At 43.3% G+C, this 21,701-nt stretch overlaps 1 protein-coding gene and 1 pseudogene across 50 annotated transcripts in view; one reads left to right on the top strand and one right to left on the bottom strand.

Annotated features, from left to right (window-relative positions):
• Rbfox1 (RNA binding fox-1 homolog 1) overlaps positions 1-21,701 on the bottom strand; it is a 1,452,839-nt gene that overhangs the window by 163,272 nt on the left and 1,267,866 nt on the right. For 45 of the 50 annotated variants that reach the window (XM_087202739.1, XM_087202724.1, XM_013065590.3 and 42 more), the window contains one exon: positions 361-603. In XM_087202739.1, coding sequence (XP_087058865.1) covers positions 361-603 — 243 coding nt within the window. Of the gene's footprint in view, positions 1-360; positions 604-8,167; positions 8,471-21,701 lie in introns of those variants that run through there. The other 5 variants (XM_087202723.1, XM_087202738.1, XM_087202729.1 and 2 more) reach the window with 5 other exon arrangements.
• LOC106007778 (large ribosomal subunit protein eL13 pseudogene) lies at positions 1,102-2,652 on the top strand (annotated as a pseudogene).

Here is a 21,701-nt window from a genome sequence, read left to right as displayed (position 1 = left end):
TAAGGTTCCGCGCACTCCAGCACGCTCAGTTCTGGGGATGGAACCCAGGACTCCCGCTTCCCGGGAGAATGCTCCGGCCCTGAGCCACACCACCAGTCCCTCAAGACCAAAGAACAGAAAAATAGATGAACAGAAAGTAGATGAATTCTTCTCTTCAAAAATAAATGTGGCTAATGGAAAATAGGTTGATTTAAATAACAGCAAAGGATACAGCTGGTATGGTAAGGCTGAGTTAGAGCTGCTTTGCTCGCCAGAGTGCCTGGGGTTAGGGCTGCGGGTGCGCAGGTGTGGGGCTCCCTCCCCTGGACCAGGCTCAGGCTCAGGGTCGGGGTCGGGGTCGGGCACTCAGAGCCCACTTACTGTGGCGGTACCAGAGACGGTCTGCGCGCTGTTGTCCGCGGCGCTCTGCTCGGAGTGCGACTGGGCGGGAGGGTACAGGTTTAACGTGTGCTCAGGGACAGTGGTCTGGCCCGTGTACTCTGGCGCGGGGTGGGGGTGAGGGGCCGTGTATTCCGCGGGGATGCCGTTCTGAGGCGGAGCAAACTGGGCCGAAGCGTAAGGTTGAGCCATCGTGTCAGGGGCGGCCGCTGCTTCCTGATTACCCTGAAAAAGAGAAAAGGGGAGAAATGGAGAGAAAACCATGAGCGCCTTTCAAACAGAACCTTTTCCCAGAGCCCAACAACCCCGTTCCTTTGAACTTTTCAGGCACCTCGAGATCCAGCCCGAGATGGACTGATCCCGGGCAATCCTCACGAGATGCTGTGAGCAAATGCTAACCATTATGCATCCCCATTTTACAGAGGTAGAAATTGAGGCAACGAACAATGAAGTCACTTTCCCCAGCTCCTGCAGCTTGATTTTCCAAGACTGGGAGGCTTTGTATCCTACTGGGTTCCATTTGTCCCAGGAGGCTTCTTGTTTCATTCCTGCTTTGGAAGTCTTGAGCATGTAGTTGTCCACAGTGACAGCAAGCTTTGATTTGATACTTAAAGTTTCAAGAGAGATTAAACTGACTGAATGTGTTCTTGAAGGAGAGACAATTCATCCAAGCATTTGAATTTAATCAAACTTTTATGTGAGTTGGCTCATATAATGGGAGGGATGGGTCCTTGTAATCATCCCCTGTCTGTACCTGGTGTGTGTGTGTGTGTGTGTGTGTGTGTGTATTGCTCCCTAGTACAGCTATAGAGTAGCCAATGGAAACTTGGGGCCTAATTTAGACAAAGATGTCCTCCCTCTGTGACATTTCCCCCTTCAAACTTTTCTGCAAAATGTTGGACTTAACTCAGCCCCATAAGTCAATGCCTCTCCCCCTCAAAACCTTGCCTTTTTTTTTTTTATAAGCACAGAGTATTATATAACAATTCGCCCTTCAGTTATAGCCTAAACATGCAGTATGATAATTACAGTCAAGTCAAAAGAATTACAAAAAACCACCCTGAATTCAAAAGTTTCCATTTCAAGAAACATCTCTCTCCCTCCACCTCCACCCCCATAACTCTACCACACTTCCCACACTCACATAGCCATGCACGTGTGCGCATGCACACACACTCAGGCAGAAGGTTAAAAAAAAACCAAAAAAAAAAACCCCCCAAAAACCAGTAGCCTAGTATTCTCAATTTTCCATAGTCTCAAGAGATGGTATTGCATAGTTAGAAAATACAAGGCAGGAAGAAGAAGGGGGAAAGCCCAGCAATTAAGCACACCAAGTAGTAGCCTCTCCCATTGTATGTGGTCAATTAGATGTGACTTTTTGCCTCCTAGAACGACAGGAGGGTAAGAATGACAGGACAGCTTATGTCTCCTAAGTAGCTGCCACAACATTCCAGAGCCCATTCTGCCAGAGGAACTCTATCAGCAGCAGGAACATGCTGCTGGGGGCAGGCACATTATTTAGAGAGGACCCCTAATTAGAATGTGAAAGAGGACACTTTGAAGAGAACTGAGCTTAAGACAAGTTGAAAACCTTTTACCTGTGAAAGCATTCCCATCAAGCTCCTTCCACGTGCAGACTGAGTTTTCCAAAGCCTCCATGCCACTGGAGGCACAGCAGGCACACTTGTCCTTTCTCTCTTTCTAGGATTTCCCTGTGGAGCCTTTCTGCTCGGCCTTTCCCCGGCATGGCATGAGAGGCAGCCAAGGTGCCCAGCCGGAATGACATGATTCTGAAGCCCCACTTCCACAAGGACTGGCAGCGGCGCGAGGCTACGTGGTTCAACCAGCCGGCTCGGAGGATCCCCAGGCGCAAGGCCCGGTAGGCTAAAGCGCGCCGCATCCACCCGCGACCCGGGATCCTCGTCAGGACCCATCCTGCCCATCGTGCGCTGCCCCATGGTGCGGTACCACACCAAGGAAGCCGTCGGCCCCCAAGAAGGGAGACAGCTCTGCTGAAGAACTCAAATTGGCCACCCAGCCGACAGGACCTGTGATGCCCATCCGGGACGTCTACAAGAAGGAGAAGGCCAGGATCATCACAGAGGAGAAGAACTTCAAGGCGTTCGCCAGTTTGCGCATGGCCCGTGCCAATGCCCGGCTCTTTGGCATCCGGGCAAAGAGAGCCAAGGTGCAGGGCAGGACATTGAGAAGAAAAAATAAGCACTGTGGGGGGCTTGTAATAAATGCTCAGAAAAGCTAAAAAAAAAAAAAAAAGATTTCCCTGGGGCATCTGAGGAGGTGGGGAGTTTGCCTGTGCCGAGGCTGGGTAGTTGTACAAAAACAACAAACCCCTCACTCCTTGGGGACCACAGAGGACCTTTACTGTTACTGCAGCTCAGCCTCTACCCCTGCTTCTTCTGAGACCACACCCTGGTTTCCTTGGCGGGGACCCTCCCACTCAGCCTGCCTGCTGCACAGGTGGTTGAAGCCAGCCACTGGTTACTGCTAAATACTGACACATGACAGTGTCCTGTCAGTCAGAAGGTTCTACTGCTGTAGTCTTGGGGATTCTGGTTCCTGGCCATTTATGTAGTGAGTTAGGCCATCCTGACGAGTCCTAGTCCCCCTGAGATTTTGCTGCAGGTTTTGGAAAGAAGTTTTCTTTCCACTGTGATTGGCAGCTATGAAAATAATGCAAGCCTGGAGCCTCCAAGAAGAAATGCCTAAAGTAAAGGACCTGCCTACAGGTGAGACCACAAACAGGTGGATGGGATGGAGGACCTGGGGAACAGAAAGGTAACAGCCAAGTCCCTGGCTCATCATCTGAAGTCTTGAATCCAGCTGTACTGAATTAGTACCACTCCTGTTTGCTCTAGTTACACAAGTGAGTAAATGTCCTATTTTTCAACGGCTTTATTGAGAGATAATTAACATAAAGTTGTATATATCTAAAATGTGTAACGATGTTTTGATGTATGTATACGTTATTAAAAGATCACCACATTTCAGCTAGTTAACTTATCTCTCATCTCTACACAGTTACTGTGGTGTGTGTGTGTGTGTGTGTGTGTGTGTGGTGAGAAGATTTAATTTAAGATGTATCCTCTTAGCACATTTCAAGTACAAAATATGGTATTTTTAACTATCGTCCTCAAGCTGTATATTAACTCTCCAGAACTTACTCATATTGCATAACTGAAATATTTTATTCTTTGTCTTCTTTTGTTTAAGCTAATTTTTCTGTTACTTACAACCCAGAGGATTTTGACTAATTAAAAAAATTCTCTGCTGTTTCATAACTAAACTACAATCTTTTTCTTTCCCTAAGCTATTCAAGGAGTATGTTCTTGTGCACAGAAATCACTGAGTGCAGCCACTTCTCTGTGGCTGACTCAAATCCCCAAACACCTTCCAAAGGGAATTCTCTGGGCCAGAGCTGGCTTCTGTCTGGGCCAGTTTTGTCCTCTGTGATCTCTGAGTGGTTCCTCTCCAATTGGAAAGATAAACTTGTGAAAGCTCAAGGTTTGGGTACCTGGGGGAGCATGGGATGATACACTGGGGACAGGAAGGCCAAGGTGACCCTCCTCTTCCTTTAGAGACAATACTTTCACTGGGATGCATAAGACCAGGTGGTTTCTGTCATGCAGAAAAATCTGGGGAAGAAGTAACCCCATCTGCACTTGCCCAAGAGGATGGGCTCCTGCTGGGATGTGAGCACTCTGCAAGGGAGAGAGATGCACCTGTCCTCCTGAAGCTAGTGGCAGTGCTGGAGAGGAAGAGGTCCTTCCTGCCAATACTATATCTTCGTACTCCCTGTCTGTTCCCCTCTGCTTGGAAAACCTGCCTACAGCCTTGCCTGGCAATCTCTTCTTTTTCAGGTATCAAATCAGGAGCTCTACCCTCCAGCAAGCCTTCCTTACCAACTAGATTCTGGGTTCACTGCCTTTGCTCCCTGCTCCCACAAAGCTTATGGCCACATCTTACAGTCCCAAGCACTGCTGCCATCCATTCTCTTGTCTGTAAGCTCCTTGAGAATAGGACACTGGGCTCCACTCCTTGTTCCATCTCCAGGCTCCAGTAGCAGGCTAGCTGCAAAATCTAAAGCAGGAAGGATTGCTAGGCAAATGAACCCTTGAAAAATAAACTCTGAACTCTTGCAGCTGAAGCTGGCAGCAGAAGGGAGAAGGACTTGGCAAATATGGCCCCCTGCTTGTTTTTGTAAATAAAGTTTTATTGGGACACAATCATGGCCATTTGCATACATACTCTCCATGGGTAGTTTTATGCTACAGTGGCAAAATTGAACAGTTGTGACAGGGACTACATAGCCCACAAAGCGTAAACTATTTACTCTCTGGATTTATGCAGAAAAAAATTTCTAATGGCTATGGCAAAATACTGTTGGATAAAGGGACACCAGCTAAGAAGCCATTGTGGCAGTCTGATAGGACATAAAGCTGACAGTGAAGCAGGAAGAGACAGGAAGGGAACGTAGGTTCCAAAGGAAGGAGGGGTGATCTCAGTCATGGAAATCAGCAACATTTAGGATGATACAAAGTGTGCATCAGAATTTTGCCTGGAGTTTTCTTCCCATCACCAGATATTGGACTTGCAATCACACTTGCACAGGTACACATCGGCTGCACACTCAGTGGAAGTGGACTGAGGAGAAAGTCCATCATGGCCTCAGAATTCTATGCTCCCTTTGAAAGGCAGCCCCTTCTCATTGCTGTTCAAAAGACAAGCCGAGTGACACTGTCTTTCACCTTTGGCCTGGTGGATGTCAGACATTGTGCTTGTTAGTTGACATCAATACAGTATAGTTTTTTTGAGGAGAGGGTATTGGAGATTGAATTCAGGGGCTTTTCACTGAGCTACATCCCCAGCCCCTTTTGAATTTTTATTTTGAGACAAGGTTTCACTAAGTTGCTATGTTATCTAGACTGGGCTCCAACTTGTAATCTTCCTGTCTCAGCTTCCCAGAGAGCAGAGATAACAGGTGTGTGCCACCATGCCCAGCTTATCATGTATTCTTTAACAGGGATGTCTACTCCCCAGAGGACATTAGGGAAGGACAAGAGACATTTTTGTTACCCACACTGGGAAAGATGTGCTCCTAGTATCTAGCAGGGAGAAGTCAGGTATGATGCTGAATACCCCCAAAGCACAGGACAGTCTTCTCCCACATAGGATTATCCACAGGTCCTACATGTTAATGTGTCAAGCTTCAGAGCCCCTACTTTGTGTGCTTTCCATCTTCAATCCCACTTAACTGTGCAGTCAAAGATGCTTCAGCCCAGAACCAGGAAATAATGACAGAAGATCCCAGCCACAGTCCTTCTTAGGGAAAAAAAGGAGGTGAACCAATGTCCACCTTTATTGAGGTCCTAGGTATCTCTCATTTGGCAGGAGAACCACATGGGTGGAGGGTTGGTTCTCAAATTCCTCTCACACATAACCCGATGCTTCCTACTGTGCAGAACTCACATGCAGGAGCATTTGGTGCAAAGAAGCCAGCTAGCCTATTTTCCATCTAAGGGAGGTAACACATCCTTGGCCAGGGGTGGGGTGGTAACTTGGAAAATCTCTGCACCATCTCAAGTCTAAGGCCTGCCTTCAGAGTCATTCAGTTAGCATCCTTTCACCTGAGGCTCTGGACTTCATCCTGTACCTAGAGTTCTCAAACAGATGTTAGTGGTACCCCCTATAGTTACTTATTAACACTGAGAGCCCTTCCTGAGAGACTCTAATTAATATTCCCAACATTTGCTCTTTAGACTAATTACAGCTAATATTTAATTAAGATCATTGTACTTTCTGTGGAATTATTTTTCACCTTCAAATGACTTCAGAGATCTCTTTGTTCCCTTCCTGGTGATGTTCCTAGATTCTTAGTTTAAACGTATTTTCTGGAAAAGTACATCAACATTAAGGACACCTTTTCTACTCTAATTCATAACAAATCCTGGCCATGGGATCAGGCTCCTGGTTGAAAATGGAAGATAACTTCCTGTAGGTAACAGTGACAGGCAAACTTGTTGGGAGCCTTCTGGCTAGATATTTCCTCACTTGCAGAGCTCTTTGCTTTCTTCTACTCCAATGCCAACCCTCTACGTCCTAAGTAAATGGAGAAGTTCCGACGTTGCAGAATCAAGGTGCTTGTGGGTGTCCACCCTCCACAGGGAGGGCAATCTCACTTCACAAGTGTCCCCCACATCACAAAGCAACTGCTTCAAGAACTTCTGCAAAACTTAACATGCAGTGTTCACTGCCAGCACTTTCTCAAATCCTTGGTAAATACACAAAAGGGGCAGGGAAGGTGGCAAGAGGCCAGGATCGCAGGTTTTAAAACCCACTATTGCTTGCTGGTGCAATACTGAGAAGCTTGAAATAAAGAAGGTCTATGTGTAGACCTTCTAAACGTAGAAGAAACTTCCTTGTCCCCATATACTAACCTCTCAATTAGACCAACTCAAAAACCAGCATGATGATGTGAAACCCCATCATTACCCAAGCTGCCCCAGTGGGAAGCTTTCTTCTGGTTCCTGAGAGCCAAAGGATTATTTAAATGCACCAAAGTCTGATTCTTTAAAGAAAAACATAGTCATTGCAATTTAAACATTTTAATGAAGTATAAAATAGCCAGAATATTGTCGCTACTTTCAGCCAAACACTGTAATGTGACTCTTTAGCCTAGCGTGTTTGCTTACACTAAAAACCCCATGCCTCTGATGCCCAGAGCCCTTTCTTGACCACAAAATTCCCGCACCCTCAATTTTGTCTTGGAAGTAGGCTCAGGAAATGGAGTTGTCTCAGCGTTATTTCTCCAGACATCCCCGTCTCCATTCACTGCCCCGAGTGGTTTAACAAATAAGTTTTAGAAGACTAATAAGAGAACAAAAGGCTACCAGCCAGTCAGATTTTGCAAAATATTTTCGCTTAAATATCCAATGCAAACCACATTTCAGCTGAGAAACACTCTTTCGGTGGCGGAGCACAAAACGCTCTACGATTTTCAGTGGAGCTGCCTGGCTTTCAGTGAGGAGAAAACGCTCCTGTTTTCATAGCTACCAGGTGGACTTGAAACTATTCAAGCCTTTTCCTGCACGCCTGCCTGCGTGTGCGCGTGCTTGTGTTTTCCCCAGCTTTCATGGTGAAACTTCTTGAGTGGCCTCCCTCTTTTTTTTTGCCCCTAGAATTTATTTATCTCCGGTCTGCTCCTTGCTCTAAAGAACCTCTCCTGGAGTAAACACAACCTTTATAATGAAGAAATGCACTGGGATTGTCAGGAGCTAATAAGCCCGCTGATTGCATCTGTCCACACCGCCAAGGAAAGCAGCGACTCCGCAAGGCGGCCCCCTCCCCCCAGGAGGTGCTGGAGGAAGCTATCCATTCCCGGGGCTTGCTCGCAGCTTTCAGTCTTGCTGACAGTTTGCTTTACTTTAGTAGCCTGGTCGGATGTACTTCTCTGGCAAGAAATCGCGCATATTCAGAGAAAGCCTCTTGTGCTGAGCTGAAATGTGCTAAACTGCATTATGCCCCCAGGGGCATTGAAACAAAGAAGCAAAAAGCAAAATGACACAATTAACCTGCTGGTTCTAAGACCAGCTCCGTTCCATTCATAGAGCAGAACCCCCTCTCCCCACCCTGAAAACTCCTCTCCTTTCCCCGGGCGGGATTCAAAGAGGCAAACTCTGTATTCCACAAAACATAGACTTAACGCAGGGAAAGACTTCGCCTCATTCAAATCGCAACGTCTAGTGAAAAATTAAATGGGGGAAAAAATTACCTGCGGCACCATCCTGCATCCTCTCTCCTCCATAAACTCAGCAGCTGTTCTAGTCCCACACCACAGAGCATCTGCCCAGACCAAGCCTCGATTAGGAGCGAGGGTGAGCGCGCTGGGCCCGGTGAGGAGGATCCGGGTGTTGGAAGCCGGGAAGCCCAGGCCGTCGGGCTGACCTCCCCCTCAACATCTGACTGCTCCCCAAACCAAACCCAGATGGGACCTTCTAGGAGGGAGCCCTGGCCCATCAATCATGGCTCGCTCCTCCTCTGGTTGCTGCTCTCCGTTTCAGAGAGGGCCACTGAGCAGATGATTATTTAGAGGAGGGAAAACACACGCGCGCGCGCGCGCGCGCGCCCGCGCACACTCACACACACAGCGCTGGGCTACATTAATAGCTGTTTTAAAAACATTAGAAATGCTACTCTATGCATTGCCTGGAGCTGGAATTTTTCATTACTAAACTAAATATATGGAATGCAAAGTTATAAAATCCACTGGGGCAGGGGCTTGCTACTATTTTATTTTATTTTAAGAGAGAAGAGGAACTTGTGGAGGTAGCACGGGAAGAGAGAAGGGAGAGCAGAAAGCGCAAAGAGGTAAAGTAATGGCCATAGGTAAACTTGAAAAAAAAAAATACTGCCATAGCATCAGAGAGAGTGATTTTTGAACGAAGCTGTGTGGTTCATTGTAAATTGGTCTTAAAATACTGTAACTGATGATTAAATTGAAGATTTTGAAGTCCAGCTCCTGACTAGACTGGCTGGGTGACCTTAGGCAGCAACTGCCACACTGTGGGCTCTAGCATTTGCTTCTGTTTAATGGAGACAATAACGAATGAATTAATGGGATTATTATGAGAATCAAATTAAAAATCAGATTGCAACAAAGGAAACACACTCAGGGCCTGGATCATAGTATGCATTAAATAAATGGATTCATTAATTCTCTTTCAATGAGATAGCAAGGAGAATCCAAAAGCATCTTTGCCCTATACAATTTAGAGTCAGGTGTGACAGCAAGGATTCAATAAAGGAGCCTACAGGGGCTGGGGATTTAGCTCAGTGGTAAGGAGCCTGCCTCGAAAGTGCAAGGTCTTGAGTTCGATCCTGGGTACCAAAACAAACAAACAAACAAACAAACAAACAACCATTAAATCCCAGTGATGATAAACACTATGAATAAAAAGTACAGGGGTCTTGCTTTCTCCTTTCCTTGAACTTTTATCTCTTCCTGGCTCATTGTTTTTCCTTCTCTCCCAACGAAAAAAGATAAAACCTCCTACAAAAAAATTCCCCAGTGAAACCCAGCATCAAGCCAAAAACAGTCCTGTTATATGAAGCTGTAAATATGTTGTTCTTCCTTTATTATTAAAACAACAACAACCAGAGGGAAACATCAAAACAATTTCAGTCTCTATTTGCTCATGTCTTTTTCACTCACTGAGGGAGAGGTTTCAAAGGTCCTGGGAAAGCTACTTATAGAGGAGACTGTCTGCTATGAAGAGAAACCTTGCTAGACAGAAGGGATTGGATGGGCTTTCTGAAGTGATTAAAGTTGTAATTAAATCACAGTAGAGAGAAGGAGGTAAGAACGGAAGAGACTTCCTGGAAGAAGTCAACCATTGGGTTGGTCTATCTTGCAGGAATCATTTCAGGGAGCCCTTGGGCAATATATATATATATGTACTTGATATATATATATATATACTTGATATATATATATAGATATAGATATAGATATATATATAGATATATATATATATATAGATATATGCTTCCCAGCTTCCTAAAGCTGGAGAGGAAATCTGGATAAACAGTATCTGTTCTGTCTGTACATTTTCATCTCCAGTCATACCCTGGAAATAATTCCAATGCTACCAGGTAGTTAAGGTCAGAACCTACAGCTATTCAGGTTCTCTAAAGATAGATGCAGCTTCCTTCTGAAGCCCTGGACCCAGAGAAGCCATGGTCTTTCTGGCCAGGCTCAGCTCAGCATGTGAGGACAGCGCCATCTTCAAGAATCAAGAGCTCCTGGTCCTCACAATAACTGCAAAGCCAAACTTTTGCCTTTCAACCTGGGAAGGGTGGATGAGGCTAAGATGGATAAATTCCCTTGTGAAGAGCACTGATGTTCTGGTGAATGATGATGAAAATACAAAGAAACAACTAAGCAAACAAAACCACCTACATAGAGAAGGAACTCTCAGAAAGACTGAGCTACACAGAGGACATCATTCCTTTATCCAGGTAATAGGACATTGATCCTTCACTAGAAGTTACTTGGAGATTGTTTTTTAAAAAGTCAAGTGCCAAGCCTCTGCCTAAGACCAGAATCTACCCCAGGATCTCAGTGTGCTTTTCAACCTGTCCATGTCCCCCTGAAGGATGTAAAATCCACGTAGCAGGTCATCACACTCAGACTCTTGAAGTGAAATCGACCAACCCACATGGGAAAAAAATAAAATAGCGTTGTTTTATGAAATTTTGTATGAGTAAATTGGTTTTCAATGTAAAATCTATTGTGGATTGTGGTTAAAATAAATAAAAGGAAAATAGTAGGGTAGGTAATTTCCAGGTTTTTTTTTTACCATCTAATCTTTTATTAACTCTGTGACCTAGTATCAGAGTCAAATATGGACAAGTCAAGAGCATACTGATGGCAGCATTAGCAAATCATCCAATTACCCTGTTCCCCAGTTTCCTTATTCATAGAGTATAAATAGTGGTGCCTATTCTTCTCACCAGAGATTCTTATGAATCTTTAGGGAGAAGCCCTGTAGGAATGTGTTGTTTTACACAGTCCTTAAGCACACATGTCTCATCAGGGGATGAAGTTGGTCCCTTCCAGTCTAGCAAAGTTTTGCATCTGCAGAACAGAGCAGGAGATGAGCAGTGTTGGACTCTCACCTGCTGTATGCCAAGCACTGTAATTCTAACAACCCCTATGACACAAATGAGAGAGTTGAGGTGCCAAACAAGTGGAAAAATATTTCCCAATATATAGGAACTCATAAATTAATAAGCAGAAGAACCAGAATTATAGCCTAATTGATCTTAGTGGAGAATTCTTTTTACTAAATCCATACTCCGGTAGAGATAATAATGGTAGTGGTGGTGATAGCATTGATGATGGTGATGGCAATGATGGTAAGAAACATTATTCTGAGTACCAAGTATGTACCTGTTATGGTTTATACAGTATGTAGATGTCCCCCCAAAGCCTTAGGCACTCATAGGTAGGGCTTTTGGAAGTGACTGCCTCATGGGATACTGATGTACTTAGCACAGTTCCGGGTGTAGATGTAGGTGATAGGCTTTCTGAAGAAGGAAGACCCACCCTGGGTGTGGATGGCACCAACCAATAGGTTTGTAGTATGGATGGAATAAAAAGGGAAGGAAGAAAGAAGTCTTCTCTTCATCCTGCCTGCCACACCCTGAATGCTACTCCTCCTTGCTGCTCTGCCAAGCTGCCCTGCCATGGAATCAATTGATAGACTAAAACTTATACAAAATGGGAACTAAAATAAACTTTTCCTCCTTTTACTTGTGGCTGTTGAGTATTTGGTCCTATCAATGAGAAAGAAACTAAATACCAATTATTGGTCTAAGCAGTGAGGATGCAAAAGTCAAAAAGCTTTTCCTACAAGAGCTCACTTAACAAGACCTCAATGTGACAAATGATGTTATCTTCTTTTCCAAGGGAGGTGCTTACTTGTGCATACTCATGAAATTAGCACCCAAATCTGTCCAATTCCTACATTCTGGTTCTGTTTTTCTTTCCTTTGCACACTGAGGATTGAATCCAGGACCTTCACACTACATCCTCAAACCTTTTACATTTTTAATTAAATTATTTACTTTTAAAAATTTTGAGACAGGGTCATGCTAAGTTGCTGAGTTGCCCAGGCTGGGCTCAGACTTGTGATCCTCCTGCCTCAGGCTCCCAGACTTCAGGAATTATGAGTGTGCACCACCACACCTACCTACACTCTACATTCTTAAAGAGTTGAAGATGGATTCCAACGTGACCTTATGCAGGTGCACATAAAACTTAGTCCTCTAACTGTACTAGCTTATGGGAAAGCATCTCTTATATAAAGAACTCTGAAGCTGCTCCGAGGTCATAGTTCACAAGAAACAGCAAAAACAACAATAATCCAAGACACAGATTCCAGTGAAAGCAATGTTTCATTTCACTTCTTGGCCTCTACCAGGAAGCTCAGAGAGAATAACGGCACTTTCGGAAGGCTGACAAGTACCATCCAGCCAAAGGGACCCAATCATATCACATGGGCATGGGTGGCAGGCTTGTAACATCCATGGGGTGTCTGTTGACAGAATGCTCCATCCTTATTTTCCAATCAAAGTTACAGAAGGCAAGGGAGAGGTGGTTTTTCTCAACTCCTTGCAGTTAGTGACAATCAAATAGAACACTTTGTACAAGTCAGGAACCTGGGTAGGTGTTGGTTTTGAAGGATATTTTCAAAGAAAGTTGTCCTTGTCTCTGAAAAAATTAGCAGCCTCTGGAATAAGCGGCAGGGACTTTAGAAAATAGCTTTTCTAGTCTTGCTCCTTTTTTTCCCCAGGGGCTCAGGGGATCCTGTCTTGTCATTTAACAGCTTCTTCAAATTTGACACAATATACACATTTCAGTATCTGTCTGAACTTGACTGTAAACTTCCTGGGCACAGGGGCCTCCTTTGTATGTTTGCTTGTTGGTTTTTTATCACTGTCACCTCAAGCTTCTCAGCGTCTGATAGGCACACACACACAGACACACACACACACATACACACACATGCCCATACCCACACGTGCACACAAAAGCATTCCAGATGTTTACCTTGAAAACTGAATCCCAAACACACTTCCCACTCATGCTGAGACAGCTTGCTACTTACTCAGTACCTTAGGACACAGAACAAGGTCAAAACCATTAACTCCTGGTCACCACTGATGAAAAAAGTGTCCCTATTGCAATAACTCAACTTTGTACTTCAAGATTTCTCGTTGGAAAGTCACATAGCGCAGGGTTCACCTGTCTGTATGTGAAATAGCTGCTCATGCCTGACTAGCACCTATTCTGAAAACAAGGAACAGCCATAGGTGCAACTGCTACTCATTTAGGCCCTTCTTGGACAATGTTGTCTAGGATGAGACAATGTCAGTCCCTTCCTACACATTGTCCAACTTCATCTGCACAGGTGCTGTATGGATACACTTATTTTAGCACACCCAGTTCACAGTTACAGAGAGCTAAGATTTAAAGCTATTAAGCAACAGATTCAGACTCAAATCCAAGAGTTGAGGTCTTTTCTGTTATTTATGCCTGACCTCCTGGTGTGTCAAGATAATGGGCAATGTTTATAAGGGTTGTGGGAGAAAAATATTTCAACCAGGAATGTTTTTGAGACATACTGACAAATCTCCAGAGCATCCCAGGCAAGGCAGGAGGTTACCAAAAAGGCGTAGGATCTTGTTGCTACACTCCTAAGATCCAGAGCCCAGGCGAGTTAATAATGTTAATGATGTTGTTACTAATAAGAGTTTTGACAATAACAATAATATATGAGAAGAGGTTCTAACCATATGCCTGCCATTTCCTAAGTGTTTTAAAAATATAACTCTCTCAATGCAGAAAAAATTCACACCACCACTACCAGCCCCATGACGTGGGCACAAACATTATCTTCATTTCATAGATGAGAGGCTCTGAGAGCCCAAGCAAATTATCCACAGTCACCCCAAATATATGATAAAATTGGTACCAATTCAATAACGATCCCTGATCCTAATCTCATAGCCACTAGGATTTTTTACTTTTTATTTTCAAATAATTATAGTTTCAAAGAAGCTTTAAAAAACAAAAATATGGAGAAATCTTTTCTCATTGTAATCTTATGTGTAATCTGTTCTCATTTTTGCCCAGTGGGGAATCTCTCCCACAACCATGACATACCGTCAAAATCAGGAAATGGACTCTGTGTGACCAGCGTGTTAAACTGCTGTGAATGCCATGAGCATCATGGCAGAGAAAGCTCAGCCACTGAGGCTGTTATGCCATCGACACCACTCTGTCATCACCATTGCCATCTCTCTGAGTGACACCTGGAGCTGCCTACCACAGCACAAATATAGTTGTGCAGGAAGAAGGACAGATCAACAAGTAGAAAATTGAACCATGCAAATAAACACTGGCAAATACTGTTTTCACGAAGGAGGGAACGGGCAAATGTATTTTAAATTATCCAGTAAGGATTCTTTCCTTCTTGGATATGGAGGAGGCCTCAATCCTAAACAGACTTTCACAGTTCATCTCCTTTCACCAGCCCACATTTTACTAAAGAAAGGGAGAAAAAAGCTTTCACTGTCACCACCAGAGTAACATCGTGTCAAACTGACTTTCAAGATGAGTTTAAATGTCTTCCATTGCTGATAATACTACTATATTTAGCCAAATTCACGAAAGAAAAAGGATAGATTCTATCACATTAAATAGCTTGCTTACACCCTACACTGCAGATACAATTTGGGATAATATTGCTGTGTTACCATCAAATCCATCCAGAGGATTCTCTGCCACCTTCTAAGTGAGACACGGATAGGTTTCTAAGATGGCTTTCTTTGTAACGGAGGCAGTCACTACACATACAAACCAAGTATTCTGGAGAACCAGCAGTTACACTGTGGTTGTTGCTGACTAAGGAACTCCCCTAAAAATGTCACCAAGAGTCTGTCACCAAATTTGAAAAATGCAGAACACTAAGTCACATCGCTTCAAATAGAATCATACATTCTCCTCTCTGGGGGATGATGTTACAGCTAAGGAATACTCTACTAAAGGGAGAAGTCAACATTCTGGACATAATTTCACACAAGACATAGATACCATTATCTCAGACCCATTTTCTTTTTATCCTAAATTATCAAGTCTTCTTCCCATTAGGAAAGTTTGTGTTCTTCTTCAGCCCCTTCCCAAAGCAGATACCTAAACATTAAATAAATAATCACATGGCTTTGAGGACATAACAGAGTTAAGACTCAGCAAATGTCTGCCACTCCAACATTGTTTATAAGGAATTTATAGAACCAAAAATTTGAGTATTTTTAATGATCTTATTTCTTCTCATGGAAATCAAAGGCCTCTCAAGATTATAAGCTCCTTAGGGGCAGGTACTTGTATGCATGTTTTGCCTTTCTGTCTTTGTCTTCTGCAATTCATAATCAAGTGTTTGACATGATAACTATCAGTTGTCTGGCATTCATCTCCCTTGTAGAAAGTTGTCTGATCTGGTTACCACAACAGGCAAAGATGATAAAATATGACCTTGTCTTTCACTGTGTGTTGCAGAAGTTTTAGTCTCTAATAGTTTCCCAACTGGAAAAAAAGGCTGTCATAAGATGAATTATAGTTGGACTTGGAAGAAATGAAATTAGGAGAGTCTGCCAGAAAGCAAGAGCAGTGAACTATTCAAAGGGGCAAGAACACGATAGTCACCCAACTGTTTTGGAACTGAGTAGTGAGCATCTTTCTAGATGGCAGGTGCTAGGTTAGGTCTGGGGACTAGAGTGGTGAACAAGCTGGACATGGCTCTGGTGCTTCCATAGCTACAGGCTGGCCAGGGTCACCAGGTCTTATAGTACAGCTGGATGTACAGTCCAAGAGGAGAAATATGAGGAAGTGAATGGTTAATCAAGAAAGACTTTCCAGAAGAGCTGGTACCTAAACTGAGAGTTCATGGGTGAGCAGGAAATAGTCTGGTGGTACAACATAGGTTGGCAAAACAATATATCATCCAGAGGTTAATGAAAGAGAAAGTATCTCATAACTACAGTTGCAGAATTAGTGAAAAAGTATAAAAGAACAGTGAAGATGTTTTCTGAGTCACGGGACCCATGAAACCCATAGCCACGCTGAAGAGTTGTAGACTATTGGATTGGAAGACTTTAGGACAGAGACCCTTGTCTGTCTGACACAGCACCATATGAACAGGGCTACTATTTTCATGAAATACAACAATGACACAAGCCGGGGTGAAGCTAGTGAAGGAGAGAGGGAGACAGAAAGAAGAGAAGAGAACCGTAACATTTCTTTCAAGCAATTCAAAGGCTGGAAGTGGAAGAAATAAATGTAGGAAGGCAGTGGCCAGTTTAAGTAAATAGGACAAAAGATCAGTATCTCCTGGATCACCATCATCACAAGAGCGCAACTAGAGAGAGGATGCAGAGATGGCCCGGACATTTACGCATCATCTCTTTTGAGCCTCACATTCAGTATTGGAAGGTAAGTGGAGAGGAAGTCACGCCCATCCAACAGAAGGGGAAGCTGATGCCCAGGTGCCTCACTGGCATCTCCCGATTCCTGTGGTTTGTAAATCCTGAGATATGGACTCCAGATTTATTTCTTTCCACAAACTGCTTCCTACATTTTCCATCCATATGACTGGACAAGTCTAGCAGTATCTGTAGGTATAGTTGTGTGATACACTTCTCGATTTCTCTTGTTCCTGTTTCATAAACTTTCACAAGCAGAAAAATAAAGGTGGACATGGACATCATGACAATTGAAACACAAAATGACTAAAGCTCTCATCAGAGCAAAGGAGCAATAAAAGTGTGGGATATTAAAATCCAGCAACTAAGCATACCATGCCAGGATTGAAGTTCTCACTGTTCCTTCAAATATGTTTAGAGGGATTGAGACTAAAGAGCTCCATCTTCTCCTCAAAAGGCCAACTTCTATAACTGGTCCTGTCCCAACATGAGGGTTTCTGAGCCTGTACATCAACCAACAGATCATTTGAGACTGGGAGCCCCAAATTCTTTATGTATGTTTAATCAGTATATAAAAATTATTTTTTGGTAACAAAGGATGTGTCATCTTTTAAGGACAAGTACCTGCTTGAATGCTGGGCTGAGCAGGCTGCACAGTTTGGAGTAGAGTACAGCTCCGTTGATTTTAGGAAGATGCATTTTGCATAACATCAAGGTGGGCCCATGGAAGCTCATGCAATTTTGGAAATATAGAAAAATTTGCCTTATTGGTACATAAGCAGGAACTGGCACAGAAGTGCGCAGTTTTGTTCAGATGCTAATGGGCAAAAGTCTGAACAAATAAGCATGTGCAATGTAAGACATTCCAGTTAATTTGCTTAATAAGTCTGAGGCACCAACAGCGAAGGAAACTGAGGTTGGTAGAAGTTAAATAAGTTTAATTCAAAAGTCATCATGAAACAACCTTAATATATTTTCAAACATGGTTGTGTTCATGTAATTTTATAGAATGTGACCATCTATTGGCAGGACCCATTCCCTCCACTGACCGGGTTTTCCATGTATGATGCTAACATGTCTTCTTCAGACTGGATGGTCTATTCTTGGGACCTACCCAATGCAACCAAAAGATTCTCATTATACGTAAGTATTCTACACTCATGTATCAAACTTAAATATACGAAACTTCTACTATGATAGGTTCAATTGTTTTCCACTCCAATTTAAATTTTGAAATTCTAGCCCCCAGTATCTCAGAAACTGACCTTATTTGGAAGAGAAAAGCAGCAGACATCATTAGTTAAGATGAGCTCATACCTGAGTATGGGTGGGGAACTCTAATCCAATACACCTGGGTCTTCTAAAGAGGAGAACTTTGGCATAGATGTGCACACAAGGGAAAGGCTATATTAAGATGATGGCAGAGGTTGAGGCGTGCTCCTACAGGCCAAGGCATGCCATGGATTGCCTGAAAACCAGCAGAAGCTAGGAGAGAGGCACGACATTCTCAGAAGGATCCAGCCTTGTCAACAATACCTTTATCTCAGACATCTAGCCTCCAGCACAGTGTGGAATCAATTTTCATCATTGAACCCACATATTCTGTGGTTTTTTGTTATGGCAGCTGAGCAAAGTCATGTACCTACTGTATACCACATGGTGCTGAGTGAAGTCACTCCCTATCTTGTGGACACTGAAGTCCCATGATGGAAATAAAGCAACCAAGTAACCCAGTCAAAAATGCTGCAACATCTTATCTCTTTATTCTCCTGTGTACTCTTAGGAGGAGAAAGTTGGGGCACATGGCTGTTTTGGTGTGACCTCATTGCTCTCTGTGAAGCAGATTCTGTACTCCCAGTTTTGAGAACTTGAGATCTGGTCCAGCAGTGTGGCTTCATTCGGTTTCCTACCATAGCACCCACCAATCATGCACGGTCATTATGCAGGGGAAAAGTGGGTGGTCTAAAGTGAGTGCCAAGCCAGGCATGGTTGGCACATGCCTATAATATCAGCTCTTTGGAGGGTAAGGCAAAAGGATGGCATTATGTTTCTTTTTGTTTGTTCATTTCATTTCTTTGATCAGTACTGGGAAGTCATATCCAGTTGCTTGCTTATGTTAGGCAAGTATTACAGAGCTGAGCTAGAGCCTTGGTCCTCACATTATATTTCTGTACGAGAGTGGTGGCTAGAGTCATTGGTTTTGGTGTAATGGACTTGAGATTGGGTACAAGCTCATACTGGCTATCACATCAGGAGAACTGAGACCGAAATCAGACTGTTCAAATCTGAGGACTCTGCTCCTTCACAGTAGCAAGTGACCTTTCAGGTACAAAGGTGCGCATCATTAGAGATGTTCTCATGGGGATGGATGTGGAATAAGGAAGTCCGGTTTCCACCCCTTTCCACCCTTGTTGTCCTAAAATCCCTTGCTTTACTTGACCCTTTTTGCACAATTGCAGCATCAACCCTGAGACAGCCTTCACAGAAGGCTGCTTCAGAGCAGCACCTAACTTTCACTTTACCAAATCTGCCAAAGCTCCCAAGTCTCGGAGAATCTGTCTAAAGTGCCTATTTGGGGACAAGAGAGGTAAAAGGCTTTTAAAAGCTTGCTTTAACTCTGTGTGAAATCAACTGACTAATATTTATACTGGGCAGCTTTCTGCAAAGATGAAATGAACTCTCTACAAATAGCCTACAGAGCTCAGACATTCTCTGTGTGTGAGGTCAGCGAAGAACTCTTGAACACGCTCCCGTATGCAGGACGCTTAAGGCATCTGCAGACATTCTGAGTTCCGTCTTGCTCTGCAAGGTTATCCATGGAATTGGATCAGAAAGAAACTAGTTCTTTTGTTAACCTCTCACAGATACATGGTAGGATGTCTAGCGTCTATCCAACCATTCATCCATTCACCCGGTCAATATATATTTCTTGACTATTTTAGGCGCTGAGAGAGGTACAAAGGATATTTTCATCTATTGTGGTGAAATCTGATGGGCTTAGAATAAGAATTTGTTTTTGCATTATTATAAAACACATTCCGAAACAAGAAAACAGCCCTTGTTCAAATGGAGATTAAACTCTGAATAAAAAGAGATTCAGAGATACAGGGAAATCAATCATCAAAGCAAGTGTCATGGATTTTGTCAGCACAAATATTATGGAGGCAGAGAGGCACGTCCAAATTTAGAGATGAAAGATAATGAATGCTTCTCCAAGGATGCAGTGGTTGAGATGAACCTTATAGGGAGGTTTTAGTGGGTTAGGCAGAAATCTGAGGGAGAAGAAAGTCATGCAAGGTAGCATCTGAAGGAGGGGTGAAGAACACAAAGAGTGAGACGGCATGACGGGGGTCTATGTGTGGTGGGAACTGGTAGAAAATAAAGCTGAGGGCATGTGAAAAAAATTAGTAGTTTGGATTTGGGACTTTAAGGAACAGGTGTTCACTGAAGAGTTCCAGGCCTGCAAAGAGCAAGGATTTGTGTTTTAGGAAAATCTCTCTGGTGCCAAAAGCCTAATGGTTTGTAGATAGGAAAGGGTACAGAGTGGAGGGGAAGCAAAGATGACTGCAACCATGGAGAGAGAAAGGACCGAAGGGGAGCAGGGATGGAGAGGGGCAGAGAGAATGAGGGGCTCACTCTCCAGAGGATTTCTTTGCATTAGTAAGGATGCTGATAACTCTAATCTTAACTTTTCAGTCTTTCCTGTGTGGAAGCAAAATAGTTACTGATTTTAAAATTTTTATTTCAATGAAATTCCAGCATTTTTTATTTAAAAGAGGATACAATTTGGAACAATTATGTGAAATACAGACACTAAAATCATTTTTGTTTTGGTGTTTTTGGAAATGAGGTCTCATGAATTTGCGCAGGCTGGCCTTGAACTCATACATTCAAGCAACCCTTCAGGCTTCTGACAGCTAGGGCTACAAATATGTACCATCACAGCTCTTTTGTAATTTTTTCTCCTGAGAGCACTGAAGAAGTCAAATAAAAACAAAAATCAGGGGGCCGGGGATTTAGCTCAGTGGTTTCGCTGCCTGCTGCGCAGGTGCAAGACCCGAGTTCGATCCCCGGTACCAAAAAAAAAAATCATTTTTATCAAGGGTTGCACTATTATACACACACATACTAGCAAGATGAGCCCTATTATGGACATTAAATATGGACAAGCACTTAGGTACATTTTGTGGGTGGGAGGTAGAAGATTATATTGATGATGATGGTCATAATCAAAACCTTTTATAACGCCTGCTACACCCCAAATGACTTACAGCAATCATCTCATTAAATCCTCATATGGACTGAGTTGGCTGTTACTATATGTATTTAAAATGTGAGGTAACTGAGGCTCAGAAGAAAAGTGTATGGCTTCTGCCCTGACACACTGTTAGTAAGTACTAGAGCCAGAACATTTACCTAGCCTGGTGTATTCCTGCTGCCCCACGTTTTGTAGGAATTCTCTGGGATGTTATTTCTATTGGGTTCCCCTGTGTTTGGACACCATTATTCAGAATCTAAAGGATTCAAAAAGAAATATACAAAGAGATTCTGCTGATGTTCCAAGAAATTATTGCAGTTCTTTGAGAAGTTGAGGGGGGAGGGAATAAAAGAAGATAACATGGTTCATGACATTAAGGAGCTTAGAGACTGGGAAGGGTCACCTTCTGCTAAGTTCTAGAATGCAAGTCACCTGTATTCTAGTCTTCTGCAAAGCAGAAGGCCTGGTGCTCAAATCTGGGCTTCCCCTCTTCCCAGGTACATGATCTAAAGTAAGGAGCAACCTTGCTTGTGCCTTGGTGTCTATCTATTAAAATGGAGATGTTAATAGCAGACTCTTTGCTGAGTTATTTGTATAATAAATTAAGTAATACATGTAAATTTCCTATTACTATTCTGAACACGAAATGAGCATTCCAATATATTTTCATTATAATAACCATGACATAGATGCTATTTATGTTGTTACTGTTATTTCAGAGAAATGCCTTGGATGACAGTGTACAGAGAGTAGAGGAAAATTTTCCAGCAAAAACAACCCATCAAAGCTCAGCCTGGGAGGAAAGGTGCACGTTGAGGGAGCCAAGACTAAGTTTGACTCATCACACCCACCATCACACAGAGGGTTTGGAAAATAACATAGGAGCCCCCAGTGGCAGGAAGGGCAGACACAGTCTCCCTGAACTGTGCCTTCAGGATCATTGGAATAAGGCTTGGTTCTGATTCACCTCAGAGCATTAACAGGATGTTTACCAGCATCTGGA

Source organism: Heterocephalus glaber, unplaced genomic scaffold, assembly GCF_053883595.1.
Source record: "Heterocephalus glaber isolate CG9 unplaced genomic scaffold, H.glaber_assembly_v1.0 deba00001781, whole genome shotgun sequence".
NCBI lineage: Eukaryota > Metazoa > Chordata > Mammalia > Rodentia > Bathyergidae > Heterocephalus > Heterocephalus glaber.
This window is presented reverse-complemented; position numbering and strand designations above follow the sequence as displayed.